This window comes from Thalassophryne amazonica, chromosome 4 (assembly GCF_902500255.1).
Source record: "Thalassophryne amazonica chromosome 4, fThaAma1.1, whole genome shotgun sequence".
Classification (NCBI taxonomy): Eukaryota; Metazoa; Chordata; class Actinopteri; order Batrachoidiformes; family Batrachoididae; genus Thalassophryne; species Thalassophryne amazonica.
In genome coordinates, this window is record NC_047106.1 from 14329563 (window position 1) to 14345135 (window position 15573).

Sequence of the window (15573 nt, forward strand, 5' to 3'; positions counted from 1 at the left end):
AAACATGATTTGAAAGGTGTAGCGGAAGTACCCCCCGCCAAGTGAGTTTTTCTGTGATCCTTGACAGAGAACAAAGTCGGTAAACAGATGACGTAGAGCTTCAGTCGCATCATACTTTATCCAGAGATGCTTAAATGAGCTAGAAAAGTAGAAATGTAACGTAGTTTCTTGTGACTTTCAGCAGAAATTTACATAAAAGCATTATGACCTTGAGCTTCAATAGCACCTAAATTTACTCTCAAATTCTAGGATTTGAAAAGCATATATTCATTTTCTTTTAGAGTTGTAACATAAATTCTTGTGACCTTTGATAAAAAAATAAAAGCATGACCATGAGTGCAAATAATGCCCTAATTCAGCCAAGTGGCAACAACTGTACTTGGACTACACTGCAGCAATGCTATTCTCTAACTTGATCTGAGGAGGACTGGATAGAGATGTAGATCCTGACTGTAGCATTAAAAAAAAAGATTTCCAATGATAGATATGTTCATTTTTGCCACTGTGTCTGGCGACATAGTGAAACTTGTCTGACTGTCTTTTAAATTGTAATCAAAGTTTAGACTCAGTCTTGATCCAGAGTAAGACTGATTCTTGGGCAAATTCTAATCACCTCTTTAGCATATAGAGATATGGCATTTTCAACAATTAGGGTCCTATCTTTAGAAATAATCCTGCAGGTAAAAATGGAACATGTCCTCATTAATGTCTATCAGCTGGCATGAAATGATCCTGTTCAAATGATTCCTCTGGATGTGGTGGAAGGTCTGCAGGCTGCTCGGTCTTGTTATTCCCGTCAGACTTTACATCACGATGATTTCTCAAAGTCATGGGGCAGTGTCAACATGAAACCTCATCTCCAATCTAATTTGAGAGCTCTTTGGAAGTGTTCCCTCAAAGGGAAACTGTGATGCTGATGCACTTTGAGAGCAGAAGCACCTGCGAGGGAGGGAAAGCCTTCACTTCAATGAGACACTCGGTGGGTCCCATGTCAGCCTGTTAGCTAACTAGCTAGCTGCTTATATCAGAGCATGAAGGTTATTAGGATGAAATGCACAGATATTTAATGGGATTTGATTTGTATGCATTTATACTAAAGCACTGCATATTTTATTATTTATTGATCACATTATTTAAAAAAGCTGCAGTACAAACTACAAAATACTATATGTATATACTATGTATATTCTATTTAATGTTTTGACAGTGAGAAGAACTTTCACATACTACAGAACTGACACCACTGGAAAATACCGTTGGATTCACAAGAAAAATAATGGATAAACAATAACAGAAAAACACTGTCTGTGGATCATCTGAAGTACTGATTTAATTTGACTGTAGTCTTGGTTATGGCTAGGTTGAAAGTTATTCTTATACCAACTCACAGTGGCTGTGCATGCAGAGGTATGGTTGTCAGTCCCATGTCCCCATCCATTTGTAGTCAACATAAGTCTAACTAACTAACCTCGGTTGACTGATAGCCAAGGACAAAGTGATTTGGTTTTGAGGATAAAAAAACAGGTCACATGTAGAAGTCGCAGAAGCAGGGCTGCTAAAGAAATCAATGTTTTTATAAAGTTATGATTTTTTTTTTATTATTTATTTAAATAGACCTTTATTGATTTAAATCTACTTTTTTCCATTTGTATTTATTTCACTCTTCTAAATGAGACTATACAAATTATCATTAGTTAAACTCTTTAATGACATGTTAAAACATAAAAGTGCACATACAACATGTACAAGTTTATTCCATGCTAAATATAATGACTACAACTAACATGTCCCATTATCTGAATGGAAATTTTTGGTTTGGAAAATGTTATTGTTCAATATCTAAAACATTTCAGTCGTATCTGCTTATTTTGCCATATGCAACATTCAGGCTGCAACTTTCAGGCTTCCTTCTTATCATAAGAAGCAGTGACAGACAAAACCTCCATTCATGCATGACTGAGCATGACCCTGCTGGAGATAATCCTCTAATTAGCCCACCTGTGATCTTAACAGGAAATTACTGACTTGAGATTCTCGGTCATCATTTGTCCAAGTAACCATAATTACCATTAATTATTGGTACTGATTCTATATTTCATGATTTTGTTGATTTTTTTTTTTTTTTTTTTTTTTACAGTGATTTACCATACCAGCCTTGTGCAGAAGCCCTATCTCCTGAGGCCCATTGGTGTCAGTGCTTATACCTAGATTCTGAAGACTAAAGCAGATGTGCAGCTACAAATGCCCTTGGATGGGACAGCAGTTCGATGTACCGTACTTTGCCATCCAAGGCTGGTATCTTTTTACAGCTTGGAGGACTGAGGCAATGCAGATGAAGTGTCTCATCCATGGACATAAACAGGTAGCCTAGCCAGGAATTGAACCCAGGTCTACCTGTTGGTAGCCCAACTCCTTATCCCACTGAGCTACCTGCTTTCTACGGGATTTTCCCAAAGAACTGATCAAAGCTACACCTGGGGTTAACATTAAAGAATGACATGAAGTCATTTATCGTTTTTCTATTGCTCACCTTTGACTTTGGGTGAGCATGAAGAGTAAAACCTGGTGAAAGGGTTGTCTGTTAGTCAAAGATGAAATGGCCTAATTTTGACAAAATTTTTCCCATGACACGGAAGAACAGAACTGTATCTTAGAGCGCCAGCGACTCAAAGGATTAATTTTCATGACGCTATTGCACTCTCTGAGTTCACCTTCTTGCTAGGAATAGTTTTAGAGACATGACCATTTCACTTGCATTTTTTTGCTGAATTGTAAAATCTACAATCCCTGCACATCTCTGCAGGGACACAGACGGCGACCTTCTGCGTCAATCAAAAGCGTCAGCATGCAGATGCCTTGGGGTGAGCCTGGACCAGAATGAATTCAAGTTGAATTCATAATAACTACATCCAGCAACTGAATATTTTAGCACTGACTAAGACAAACTCAGACTGTCGCTGGTGAAAGATGGTGTGTTATATTGCATCACGATTTGTGCAGGTCCACTTAAGCTCGAAAAAAAAAATCTTATTTTCACCATTTCAGATGACAGCTCTGCCAAATTGCATGTCATTTCACATATATCGGACAGAATAAATGGCTCATCCCAACATGACACTTTCGCCATCTACCTATGCAATAATTCATCTTTTTGCAACAATACATGTTTATTTATCCATCCAGCCTTGGCCATTATCATTTTAGGGTTTGTTTGCATAACAGTTTGGACGGCTGCCGCTTTGCGTGTTGCTCCTGCAGCACATCTGCGTCGCTGCTGTTTACTTCCTTGTATACAAAGATGTGGCACTGTGCGGAGCGGCCCTGTTGGACAGGTAACAATGCCACAGGCTGAGGGGGGTCCGCACACAGGCAGCATTCCTTCAAGAGCACAGCCCAGAATAACGCTGCATGGGGTTCAGAAGAGAGACCCCCCTTACAACAACACCGCCACCCGCAGAGCCCAAGGAGATTGATGTACATGCAGCTCCAACTGCAGATATACAAAAAAAGCCTTTAGTTGCATTATGTAATAGACAGTCAGAACACATTGATTGGTTTTGAAAGGCCACATTGATTGGCTCACTTAAAAGAACAGGAGAAAAAAAAATCCTTAAAGCTACAGTGTGCAGGATTTAGTGTCATCTAGTGGCAAGGTTGCAGATTGCACTAATGACCAGTAGACGGGTGTTTTCAGTAGCAACCACTGATTTCTCTTCTTTTTTTCTTCAGTGTTCCACCCACACTGCAAAAGACAGAGAATAAGCATGTCCCTTATGGCTACTGTATGAATTTGGCGGCCTCCATGCAGGGTGTCCGCTCCCATGTAGATCTGCGGGGTTTCATTCTAGGCTTATAAGAACAAATTGAATCATTGTTGCAGGTAATTATACACTAATGAACAGATAGTTAAGAAGGCTATCATGCACACGTAGCTTTAATCATGTGAGGGGGTTAATAAGGATTTTTACTAAAATAGAAGACTAATTTCTATTGTGACTATACGTAATCAAATTTATTCCCAGTATCCCTGATCAGTACGTACAATGATACCTTTTGTCTTCTTTTCTGCTGCGCGTACAGGCAGGTTTGGGCATTTTGTACAATATGACTAAGATGTGTACTCAGGCTCCCCTGATGCTCGTCACATGTGGAGAAAATGGAACACGCGTCTCACTAGTCTGACTTGTGAAATAACAGCTGGGATGCAATATATAGAGTGAAATGAAGGGTATTTCTTCTTCACCTTGAATCTTGGCTCAGATCCCAGACACAAACAAGTAAGGAAGTAGCAGCAAAACTCAGTTCTGAGTAGAAGTAGCCCAGATGCTCATGCATAATCATAATGTCCAATATCCTAATCTAAGAGATTATCGTAAATCGAATGGCGACAAGGACGCCAAACTATTCCCATTATGGTATCACTGTGTATTAATCTTATATTAATCTTCCCACAATCAGATCTTATGACTTGTGTTAAAAGAGCAGAGAAGTCAAGGACAGGCAGGGTTTAGTTTGTGCAGACGGTCAAGTCAGAGTTGCAGCTCACTAGCCAGAAACTGAACTCATGTACATGAAAGAAACTCAGTGTTTTGGACCTGTGATACACAGTTTTAGAGTGAAGCTATCGCTACATTTGAGAATGAAGAAGCAATAACGAATATGAGCTCATAGTGCAGACTGTCAGCTTTAACTTGAGGCTAAATGAGCCAATGGTCACCATTTTAAAACTTAATTTGGCAATTAGCCGATGAGTTGTTTCACAGCTATGTGAGTTACTCCCTCGTTTTATTGGCAAGCAGTGGCTAAAGTGCACAGTTGATTTCTGGGTCTTGTTGACTGATTTCTAGTCTTGTACTCAGTTTGATTATCTCATATTTCTTGGAGTTGATTTAGATAAAACAAATAAAAGGCGTACAAGCAAATGGCGATGACACATAAGCTCCGCCCTCTTGGTGGTTACAGAAGAGCAATGGGATAAAGAGTTGAGCTAACCGATACATATAGGTGGGATTGACTCCTGGCCAACCTACCTCTGTGTCCTCGGAGAAGATATTTGATTTACATTGTCTCAGTCCACCCAGCTGGAAGTGGGCACTGTCTTGGATGAACTGGGGTCCCATACATGAGGAACCTCATCCCTTCACAATATAGAATCCAGGGGCAGGCACTGGTCCCAGTAGCCCTCCGAGCCTATAATAGGAGTTACTTCTTCTGCCGGTTAGCAAACGTAATTAATGAATTGAAAACATTGTTAGCTATCAAAGGTGTCAGTGTTGTACTGACCTTTGAGGGCTGGTTGATGTGGGAAGAAGCCTCGTTTGGAACACTTACTTTAGGAAAGAATGAATGAGAATGAATGGGGCAGCCACCGCCAGAGTTTTACAAATCCACTACACTGTCAAACTAGCAATGAAATAATAATTTCAAATCAAATGGTTATATCAACCATTTAACCATTTGAAGGTGGTTCTGGTTGTTTTCATTCCCACAGATGGGGTACCTGATTAGGGTGCACCAAAAATATAAAAGGTGGAATCTAACTTTTACCTGTGCTTAATTTTTACATTGGTATAGGGTATGTCACGTGAAATATTATGGAAATCCATGCATGTTTAGAGGTCCCACCGAATACAACAAATTATGCTCAAAAGTCCAAAATCATATAATATTTGATATGATCAAACTTGCCCTAAACAAGTCTGCCATTTCAGATCTCCCTGCAGGGACAATTATCACTCGACAACAAGCACCAAAAGTACAAGCTTTTGCCACATTCATAACGCACATATACGTCAAGTGGTGGCTGATGTGCAGTAGGGCAACAGATGCGGCATGGAATGATTTGCAACTTCTTCACCAGTTGGAAGACTACAAATGGGTAGACAAAACTGATTGCTGGGGTCTGCAATTCGAGCCACTAAGCGACCGACACCTGTGGTATCTGGCAGAGGAGATGATTCCACTGTCAATGTTTTGTGAAAGGTACCGATGGCCCAGCGCCAGCAGTTATCCACAGCATTGCTTGTGTGCACACCCAAAGAAGATGTGGTAAGACCGCAGAAGCGCTATGGGTCTTCAGAAGGCAAGCCACAGTTTCCTGAGTTAGCAATCACAACTTCACTTGCTGATCTTGCCAGACCAGACTCCTGGTTCATGTTCTCTTTGCTGCAGATTGATGCAAGCTTCATGGGTGAACCATTACAAACTGGAAGCAGAGTCAGCTTTCCTGGAAAGCAAGGAGAATATTTCAGCAATAAATGTTGTGAACGATTGTGCTGAGCGTGGGGTTAAACCTATCTTCTGACTTTGTCAGCACTGCACGTTCGGAAGAACACTTCCAAATGTCATTCAAATCATGGAGCAGGAGAGGAAACATGTTTCCTAACTTGAGGAAGCACAAACTCTCATTGTAACTTAATTTTATTCAGAGAGTGTTTTGTTTTAGTGAAACTCTGTGATTTTTAAAATTACTTTTATATTTTAAGCTTTTATGATTTTTCTTAATGGAAATACATGTTATGTCACATACCCTGAAGTTAAATGTGCAAATGTGTATTGTGTATATAATATATCAAATTTATAGTATCGAACTGCCAAAAAGTTGCCGTTTTATTGAATAAATTATAGTAAATTTTCCACTTAAATTTCTTATTTCAGTTTAAATCATATAAAACCTGAATTAAACACACAACACATCCAATTTTTAGTCCAAGCTTATGTTCTGAAAGCTTTACAATGTTCACTACAATATTGTCCATTTTAAGAAAAATGCTTGCCATCCAAATTTCCCCAAATATTCAAGTGGCTGGTGGGACCTCTAAATATTGAGCAAATGCAATAATATTGGGTTTGGATATGTGAGAAGAGCAAGTGTAAAAAAATTAGACAGGGTAAAAGTACATTATGCGATAAAAATTTTTTTTGCATAATAACGTGATGCACCCTATACCTGATGGAGCTTGAGAGGTGCTGCAAAGAGGAATGGACAAAACCGCCCAAAGATAGGTGCAACCAAGCTTGTGGCATCATATTAAAAAAAGACTTGAGGGTGTAATTGCTGCCAAAGGTGCATCAACAAAGTATTGAGGAAAGGGTGTGAATACTTACGTACATGTGATTTCTTAGTTTCTTGTTTTTAAAAAATTTGCAAAAATTAAAACACAACAAAAACTTTTTCATGTTGTCATTATGGGAGTAGAATTCTGAGGGGAAAAATGTACTGAATCCATTTTGGAATAAGACTGCAACATAACAAAATGTAGAAAAAGTGAAGCTCTGTGAATACTTGTCATACAGTACATACATCTTGTATGTCACCAAATTAAAAGCACACATAATGACGCCATAATTATTAAAATTTGCTTAACTTTGATGCACCAGATCAATCCAAAAAGTTCTAATTTCAGCATGATCAAAGTTTCACAAAAACCGTGTAAGGACCGCCCACTTTACTGAACATTGTATAGATGTTGTGCCCTCGGAAACTTGAACAAAACTCATTTGATTTTCATCAAATTTGAACTGGAAATTCCAAATGAGTCTGTTGCAGACAGGTGTGAATTTGCACATGCTTGAGTTTTGCCAACACCCTCTAAAGACTGTTAATTAGCACTCCTGATTTTTGTGATTGTATACCGTAAACTCATCAGTGTTAAATTAACACTGACAGTGTTAATGGTCCCACTCTGACCAGAGTAGGACCATATGTACACTGGCAGTGTTAATTTAAAGCTGTCAGTGTTATTTTACACTGGTGATTTTACTGTGTATCCCAGCAACCATTTTTGTTGTTAGCATCCGATGATTCTTTGTCATTCCCCTACACTAATAATCAGCTACCACAATAAATAAATAAATTCTCTCCATGAATTCTAAACCTTGCAGTTTGAAATTTTGAAAGCAAATCCCTGTGTTAGTATGGTCAAGTCAGCAACACAGCTGCTTGTTTATAATTTCTAAAACAGTATCAGACTAGGGTGGAGGTTTGGAGGTGTATGAGTGTACCTTCTTGTTCTTTTGAAGATATTTTGCTCTTTAGTGTTTTTTTTTTTCCTCCCCACCTCTTCTGGATTAAAGCTTTTATGTAACTTGGTATCCATCACGTTGCATCTGTCACTTTTATTTATTTATTTAATTTTTATATTTTGCATCCTGACGTCATTGTGTGACATCATGACTGTTAAAGCGACACTCACGTCGAACGTCTTTGAAGTAGATGGTCTGTCTGTTGGGGTTGAGCAGCTGGATGACGGAGTCGTCGTTGTTCTTCACTCTGCAGCTGATGGTGGCCGTCTCCCCCTCGATCACCGACACGTTGTCCGTCCCCAGGTTCTGACCTTCGACTTGACGGCACACAGAGATTAAAAAATTAAATAAAATAAGATATTCACCCATCACTCATATCTGCCCTGCTTGGATTTCTGCAGCTGGTAATATGATGTATATTTCTGACAACAGGAGTAGCATGTCAATACATGCACAGTGTAAAGAGATGTGAATAGGCCATGTAGATTTTCTGTTTGCAGCCACATCTAATCCTTTTAATATAAGAGCCATGTGCAATGTTTGTCACTATTGATCTCCCCGAGCTCAGAGTGGGCCCTGTGAGTCAGTGCCAGATGGGCTGTAAGCTCTGCTGCCCACGAAGGTAGGGAGAGGAAGAAAAAGACAAAGGAGTGTATGAAAATGGCAGGAAGTGGATATGGAAGGGAGGAAAAGAGAGATGCTGGATGCTGTTTGTGGTTAAGCTTTATCAGAGCCCTCCATCTGAGCGTCCATGTGACCAATGTGTGCTCAGCGGCTCTGTTCTGTATCTCTAGCAATAAAAGTGCTGTAAGCATCCGAGTCACTCTCTGTACACCGGCACTGTTGCCAGAGACGGGGCCCCGGACCTTGTCGTAGTAACTTACACCTCACACCAAACGCTCGCACAAAAAGGCGGCTTTGTTTCCCGTCTTCCAAGTGAAGGAGGAAGAGAATCAAAAGTCACCTTGCGCTATATTTATCCAACACGAGTCAGAAAAAAAAGCAGTTTTAAATGCTGCAGATTCACCGCGCTCTCAGCCCGAGCCCCAAGAAAACATCAAAATCACATTTGCATTCCCAAGTTGTCAGATACCTCTATTGCTTTCTGACATACAAAGTGGGGAGGGGGAGGGGACCCACCTGCATTTTCAGATAGCAATAATGGGAATTGACAGCCAAACTAACATGATTCAAATGAAGCGTGTGAATGTGGCAAGCAATAAGAAATTAACCTCCTGCGGAGAAACGTTCCTCAGACCTGTCTGAGGCAATGAACCACCCATTTCATTCCAGTCTGCAGCGAGGGAAAGGGTTCACAGCCAAACCAAGGTAATAGATGAAAAGAAACACAGATTATGTCCAAACAACACACAATGCAGGCTTTCGAGCTTTCAGCATGATTCAGTTTATCAAGATGCACACAAACACCAGACACATTGTCAAACTTTTCAGCCTCCAACAATTCGATAGGTGAGTTCACCTTGAGCATCAACTAATGAGGTCTGCAGCTAAATCTCAATGTCTTTTGCATTTTAACACCTGCGTTTAACACTAACAAGATTCTGTCGATGCACAAGCAGCATCAAAATGACAAGAAACTTTCCACATATTGGAGCCGGTGTCCTTGTTTATGTGAGTCATCAAAAAGTAGACATGAATAGTTTGAGACCTGGCTTGATGGTGCATGCACCGAGTGCGTGCAAGGGTGCTGTGGGGATGGGGGTGTTAGGATGATTCTAAGGGCCCATGACTGACAGGGGCTCTAAAAGATTACCATATTTTTCTGGAATATAAACCACACCAGCATATATAGTTGTGTTCAAAATAATGTGTTTAAAAAGGTGAGTAAAACTCAAAATCCTTAAAATAGCTTTTATTTCCATACACAGAAATGCACTGGGAACACTGCACATTCTATTCTAAATCACAGCATACTGAAAAATGTATCAATTTGTGGTTACTTTACAGAAAGAGAAAAAAAAGGAATATTGGACTCTTCAAAAAAAAAAAAAAAATAGCAGTGTTTTTCTTTGTTTGTTTTTCTTTCTTTTGTTTCTGTGTTTACCCTTATTTAGGGCCCCTTCACACATAACACGAAACATGCAGAAACCGGAAGAAAATTCGCGAACCAAAAATGAAATGGGGAACCATGAAACATTCCACCTCCTGTCGGGAGGAACACATGGACAAACAGGCGTGCACGATACTGTGGCGATGGTTCCCTGCATGCTTGTGTTCGCGCACAGGAAGTCAGTGCAAGCAAAACACCATCCATCCATCCATTTTCTTCCACTTCGTCTGAGGTCGGGTTGCGGGGGCAGCAGCTCAAGCGAGACGTAGTCCCTCCAGCGTGTCCTGGGTCTTCCCCGGGGCCTCCTCCCGATGGGACGTGCCCAGAACACCTATCCAGCGAGGCGTCCAGGGGGCATCCGAAAAAGATGCTCGAGCCACCTCAGCTGGCTCCTTTCGATGCGGAGGAGCAGCGGCTCGACTCCAAGCTCCTCCCGTGTGACTGAGCTCCTCACCCTATCTCTAAGGGAGCGCCCAGCCACCCTGCGGAGGAAACTCATCTCGGCCGCTTGTACTCACGATCTTGTTCTTTTGGTCATGAGCCAAATCTCATGACCATAGGTGAGGGTCGGAATGTAGATCGATCGGTAAATCGAGAGCTTTGCCCCTCTGCTCAGCTCTCTCTTCACCACAACGGTCCGATACAGTGACCGCATCACTGCAGATGCTGCACTGATCCATTTGTCGATCTCATGCTCCATCCGTCCCTCTCTCGTGAACAAGATACTGAGATACTTAAACAAGCAAGGACACTCCACTCACCTGAAGAGGGCAAAGCACCTTTTTCCGGTTAAGAACCATGGCCTCGGATTTGGAGGTGCTGATTTTCATCCCGGACGCTTCACACTCGGCTGCAAACCGCTCCAGTGCACACTGAAGGTCCTGATTTGACAAAGCCAACAGAACCACGTCATCCGCAAACAGCAGAGACGAGATTCTGTGGTTCCCAAACCAGACCCCCTCTATTCCCTGACTGCGCCTAGAAATTCTGTTCATAAAGGTAATGAACAGAACTGGTGACAAAGGGCAGCCCTGGCGGAGGCCAACATGCACTGGAAACAGGCTTGACTTACTACCGGCAATGCGAACCAAGCTCCTGCTGCGGTCGTACAGGGACTGGATAGCCCTTAGCAAAGGACCCCGGACCCCGTACTCCTGGAGCACTCCCCACCGGGCGCCTTGAGGGACACAGTCAAACGCCTTCTCCAGATACACAAAACACATGTGGACTGGTTGGGCGAACTCCCATGAACCCTCGAGCACCAGATGGAGGGTGTAGAGCTGGTCCATTGTGCTGCAACCAGGACGAAAACCACACTGCTCCTCCTGAATCCGAGGTTCAACTATCGGTCGAATTCGGAATAGACCTTACCAGGGAGGTTGAGCAGTGTGATCCCCCTGTAATTGGAACACACCCTCTGGTCTCCGTTCTTAAACAGAGGGACCACCACCCCAGTCTGCCAATCCAGAGGCACTGTCCCTGACCGCCACGCGATGTTGCAGAGACGTGTCAACCAAGACAGTCCCACAATATCCAGAAACTTAAGGTACTCCAGACATATTTCATCCACCCCAGGAGCCTCGGCACCGAGGAGCTTTCTGACCACCTCGCTGACTTCGGCCTGGGTGATGGATTCATCTGCCTCTGAGTCCCCAGTCTCTGCTTCCTCTTCAGAAGACGTGACTATGGGATTGAGGAGATCCTCGAAGTATTCCTTCCACTGCCCGATAACATCCCCAGTCAGGTCAACAGCTCCCACCCCGCACTGGTAACAGCATTGGTGGAGAGCTGCTTCCGCCTCTGGAGGCGTCGGACAGTTTGCCAGAATTTCTTCAAGGCTGACCAATAGTCCTCCTCATGGCCTCCCCGAACTCCTCCCAGACCCGAGTTTTGCCTCTGCAACCACACGGGCTGTAGCACACTTGGCCCTGCCGGTACCTGTCAGCTGCCTCCGGAGTCCCACCTGCCAACAAAGCCAAGTAGGACTCCTTCTTCAGCTTGACGGCATCCCTTACTTCCGGCGTTCGGGGATTGCTGCTGCAACAGGCACCAGAGACCCTGCGACCACCGCTATGAGCGGCCACAATCGACAAGGGAGGTGGAGAACATGGTCCACTTGTACTCCATGTCTCCAACCTCCCATGGGATCTTGGAGAAGCTCTCCCGGAGGTGGGAGTTGAAGACCTCGCTGACAGAGGGTTCCGCCAGTCGTTCCCAGCAGACCCTCACTATACATTTGGGCCTGCCAGTTTGACCGGCTTCCTCCCCTTCCAGCGGATCCAACTCACCACCAGGTGGTGATCAGTCAACAGCTCAGCACCTCTCTTCACCCAAGTCTCTGAGACACGTGGCCGAAGATCAGATGATATGATTACAAAGTCGATCATCGACCTCTGGCTCAGGGTGTCCTGGTGCCACGTGTACTTATGGACACCCTTGTGCTCGAACATGGTGTTCGTGATGGACAAACTGGCTAGCACAGAAGTCCAACAACTGAACACCACTCGGGTTCAGATCCGTGAGGCCGTGCTTCCTGATCACCCCCCTCCAGGTCTCACTGTTGCCGCCCACGTGGGCGTTGAAGTCCCCCAGGAGAACAATGGAATCCCCAGTCGGAGCACTGTCTAGTAGGTTGAGTGAACAGTTTGGTCAGGAGTAATTTGTGACAGAAGAATATCAGCAAGCGTGAAGGGAAAAGTCTACAAGACAATAGTGAGACCAGCTATGTTGCATGGCTCAGAGACAGGCGGTGGCACTAACATAAAGACAGGAGGCAGAGCTGGAGGTGGCAGAGCTGAAAATGTTCGATCCCTCTTTGGGAGTGACAAGAATGGACAGGATTAGGAATGAACATATCAGAGGGAAAGTTCAGGTGGGACGGTTTGGAACAAAGTCAGAGAGGTGAGACTGAGATGGCTTGGACATGTGCAGAGGAGGGACCCAGGGTATATAGGAATATAGGGTATATAGGATGTTGAGGATGGAGCCACCAGGCAGGGGGAGAAGAGGGAAGCCAAAGAGGAGTTTCTGCACCAAATACCTACATAATGCAGGTGTTTGGTGTGACACACGACCCAGGAGGTGGTGGTTGGACATTGGACATGGCGCGAGTTAAGATGTGCATTTTCAATTAAAATGTACCTATTGTGTACGGCCAGAGCATTGCAGTGATATGACATGCTATCTCCTTTTTATCATCATTCACTTCAGTCTCATGAACGTCACAAATTGCTCTATGAAAATTAAGGATGACAACATACACGCAATGCAATGCAATGCAACTTACTACACCTTAACTAAAGTGATATGAAATATACAGTGACATGGCTAAAATTCTTCTCTATTACCCGTGTGTAGAACGGGTAACTCAGCTAGTAACAAATGAATCACTTCTCAAGCATGCCAGAGCAAGCATCATGCACATACCCTATGCATACACACACATATACAGTGAGGAAAATAAGTATTTGAAACACCCTGCGATTTTGCAAGTTCTCCACTCAGAATCATGGAGGGGTCCTGAACTTTCATCTTAGGTGCATGTCCCTTTGAGAGACATAATCTAAAAAAAAAAAAAAAAAAAAATTCCATAAGTTACAATGTATGATTTTTAATAATTTATTTGTATGATACCTGTTGCAATAAGTATTGAAAACACCTGTGAAAATCAATGTTAATATTGGTACAGTAGCCTTTGTTTGCAATTACAGAGGTCAAATGTTTCCCGTAATTTTCCCCAGGTTTGCACACACTGCAGCAGGGATTTTGGTCCACTCCTCCATACAGATCTTCTCCAAATCTTTCAAGTTTGAAGTTTCAGATTTTAAACCATGACAGCATCATGTGTTACTAATGTAATCTTTGTGACTGTGGTCCCAGCTCTCTTCAGGTCATTGACCAGGTCCTCCTGTGTAGTTCTGGGCTTTCTCAAAATCATCCTTACCCCACAAAGTAAATCTTGCATGGAATCCCAGACTGAGGGAGATTAACAATCAACTTGTTTCTTCCACTTTCTAATAAATAATCATAACAGTTGTTGTGTTCTACCAAGCTGCTTGCCTGTTGTCCTGTAGTCCATCCCAGCCTTGTGCAGGTCTACAGTTTTGTCCCTGGTGTCCTTAGACAGCTCTTTGGTCTTGGCTATGGTGGACAGGTTGGAGTGTGATTGATTGTGTGAACAGGTGTCTTTTATACAGGTAACAAGTTCAAACAGGTGCATTTTAATACCGGTAAAGAGTGCAGAATAAGAGGGCTTTTTAAAGAAAAATTAACAGGTCTGTGTGAGCCAAAATTCTTGCTGGTTGGTAGGTGTTCAAAACTTATTTGCAGCAGTAACATACAAAGTAAATTTATAAAAAAAATCATACATTGTAATTTCCAGATTTTTTTTTTTTTTTTTTAGATTATGTCTATCACAGTGGAATGCACCGAAGATGAAAATTTCGACCCCTCCATGATTCTGAGCGGGAGAACTTGCAAAATCGCAGGGTGTTCAAATACTTATTTTCCTCACTGTGTGTATATATCTATATATATATATATATACTATATATAGTATATATATATTATATATAATATATATATATGTATATATATATGTGTGTGTATATATGTATATGTATATATATAATATATATATATATATACTAAGAGGGCTGTCAATAAAGTATAGGTCCTTTTTATTTTTTTCAAAAACTATATGGATTTCATTCATATGTTTTTAACGTCAGACATGCTTGAACCCTCGTGTGCATGCGTGAGTTTTTCCACACCTGTCGGTGACGTCATTCGCCTGTGAGCACTCCTTGTGGGAGGAGTCATCCAGCCCCTCGTCGGAATTCCTTTGTCTGAGAAGTTGCTGAGAGACTGGCGCTTTGTTTGATCAAAATTTTTTCTAAACCTGTGAGACACATCGAAGTGGACACGGTTCGAAAAATTAAGCTGGTTTTCGGTGAAAATTTTAAACGGCTGATGAGAGATTTTGAGGTGATACTGTCGCTTTAAAGGACTTCCCACGGTGCGAGACGTCGCGCAGCGCTCTCAGGCGCCGCCGTCAGCCTGTTTCAAGCTGAAAACCCCCACATTTCAGGCTCTATTGATCCAGGACGTCGTGAGAGAAACAGAGAAGTTTCAGAAGAAGTCGGTTTCAGCATTTTATTCCGGATATTCCACTGTTAAAGGAGATTTTTTAATGAAAGACGGGCGGGCGGATTGCAGTGTCGGCTCGCAGCCGCCGCAAACGCTCCGCCACAGGAAAAACACCTCCGTTGGAAGCCTTAAGGACAAGTGGAACATGTCAGCTGTTAAACAATTTCTCATATCAAGTTCTAAGGCTCACTATAATGCAGTTAATGCATTACTCCTTCATGGGAGCCTTAGAACTTTTCAGCCTACCCTCGTATATATTATATATATATATATATATATATAATATATATATATATTAGATATATATATATATATATATATATATATAT

General features: G+C 42.2%; 1 protein-coding gene across 1 annotated transcript in view; it reads right to left on the reverse strand.

Annotated features, from left to right (window-relative positions):
• Positions 1 to 8157: 8157 nt before the first annotated feature.
• The window catches only part of LOC117509324 (cell adhesion molecule 1-like), a 548821-nt gene continuing 541405 nt past the window's right edge, over positions 8158 to 15573 (reverse strand). The window contains exon 3 of the mRNA XM_034168986.1: positions 8158 to 8342. Within this exon, the coding sequence (XP_034024877.1) occupies positions 8158 to 8342 (185 nt within the window). The remainder of the gene's footprint in view (positions 8343 to 15573) is intronic.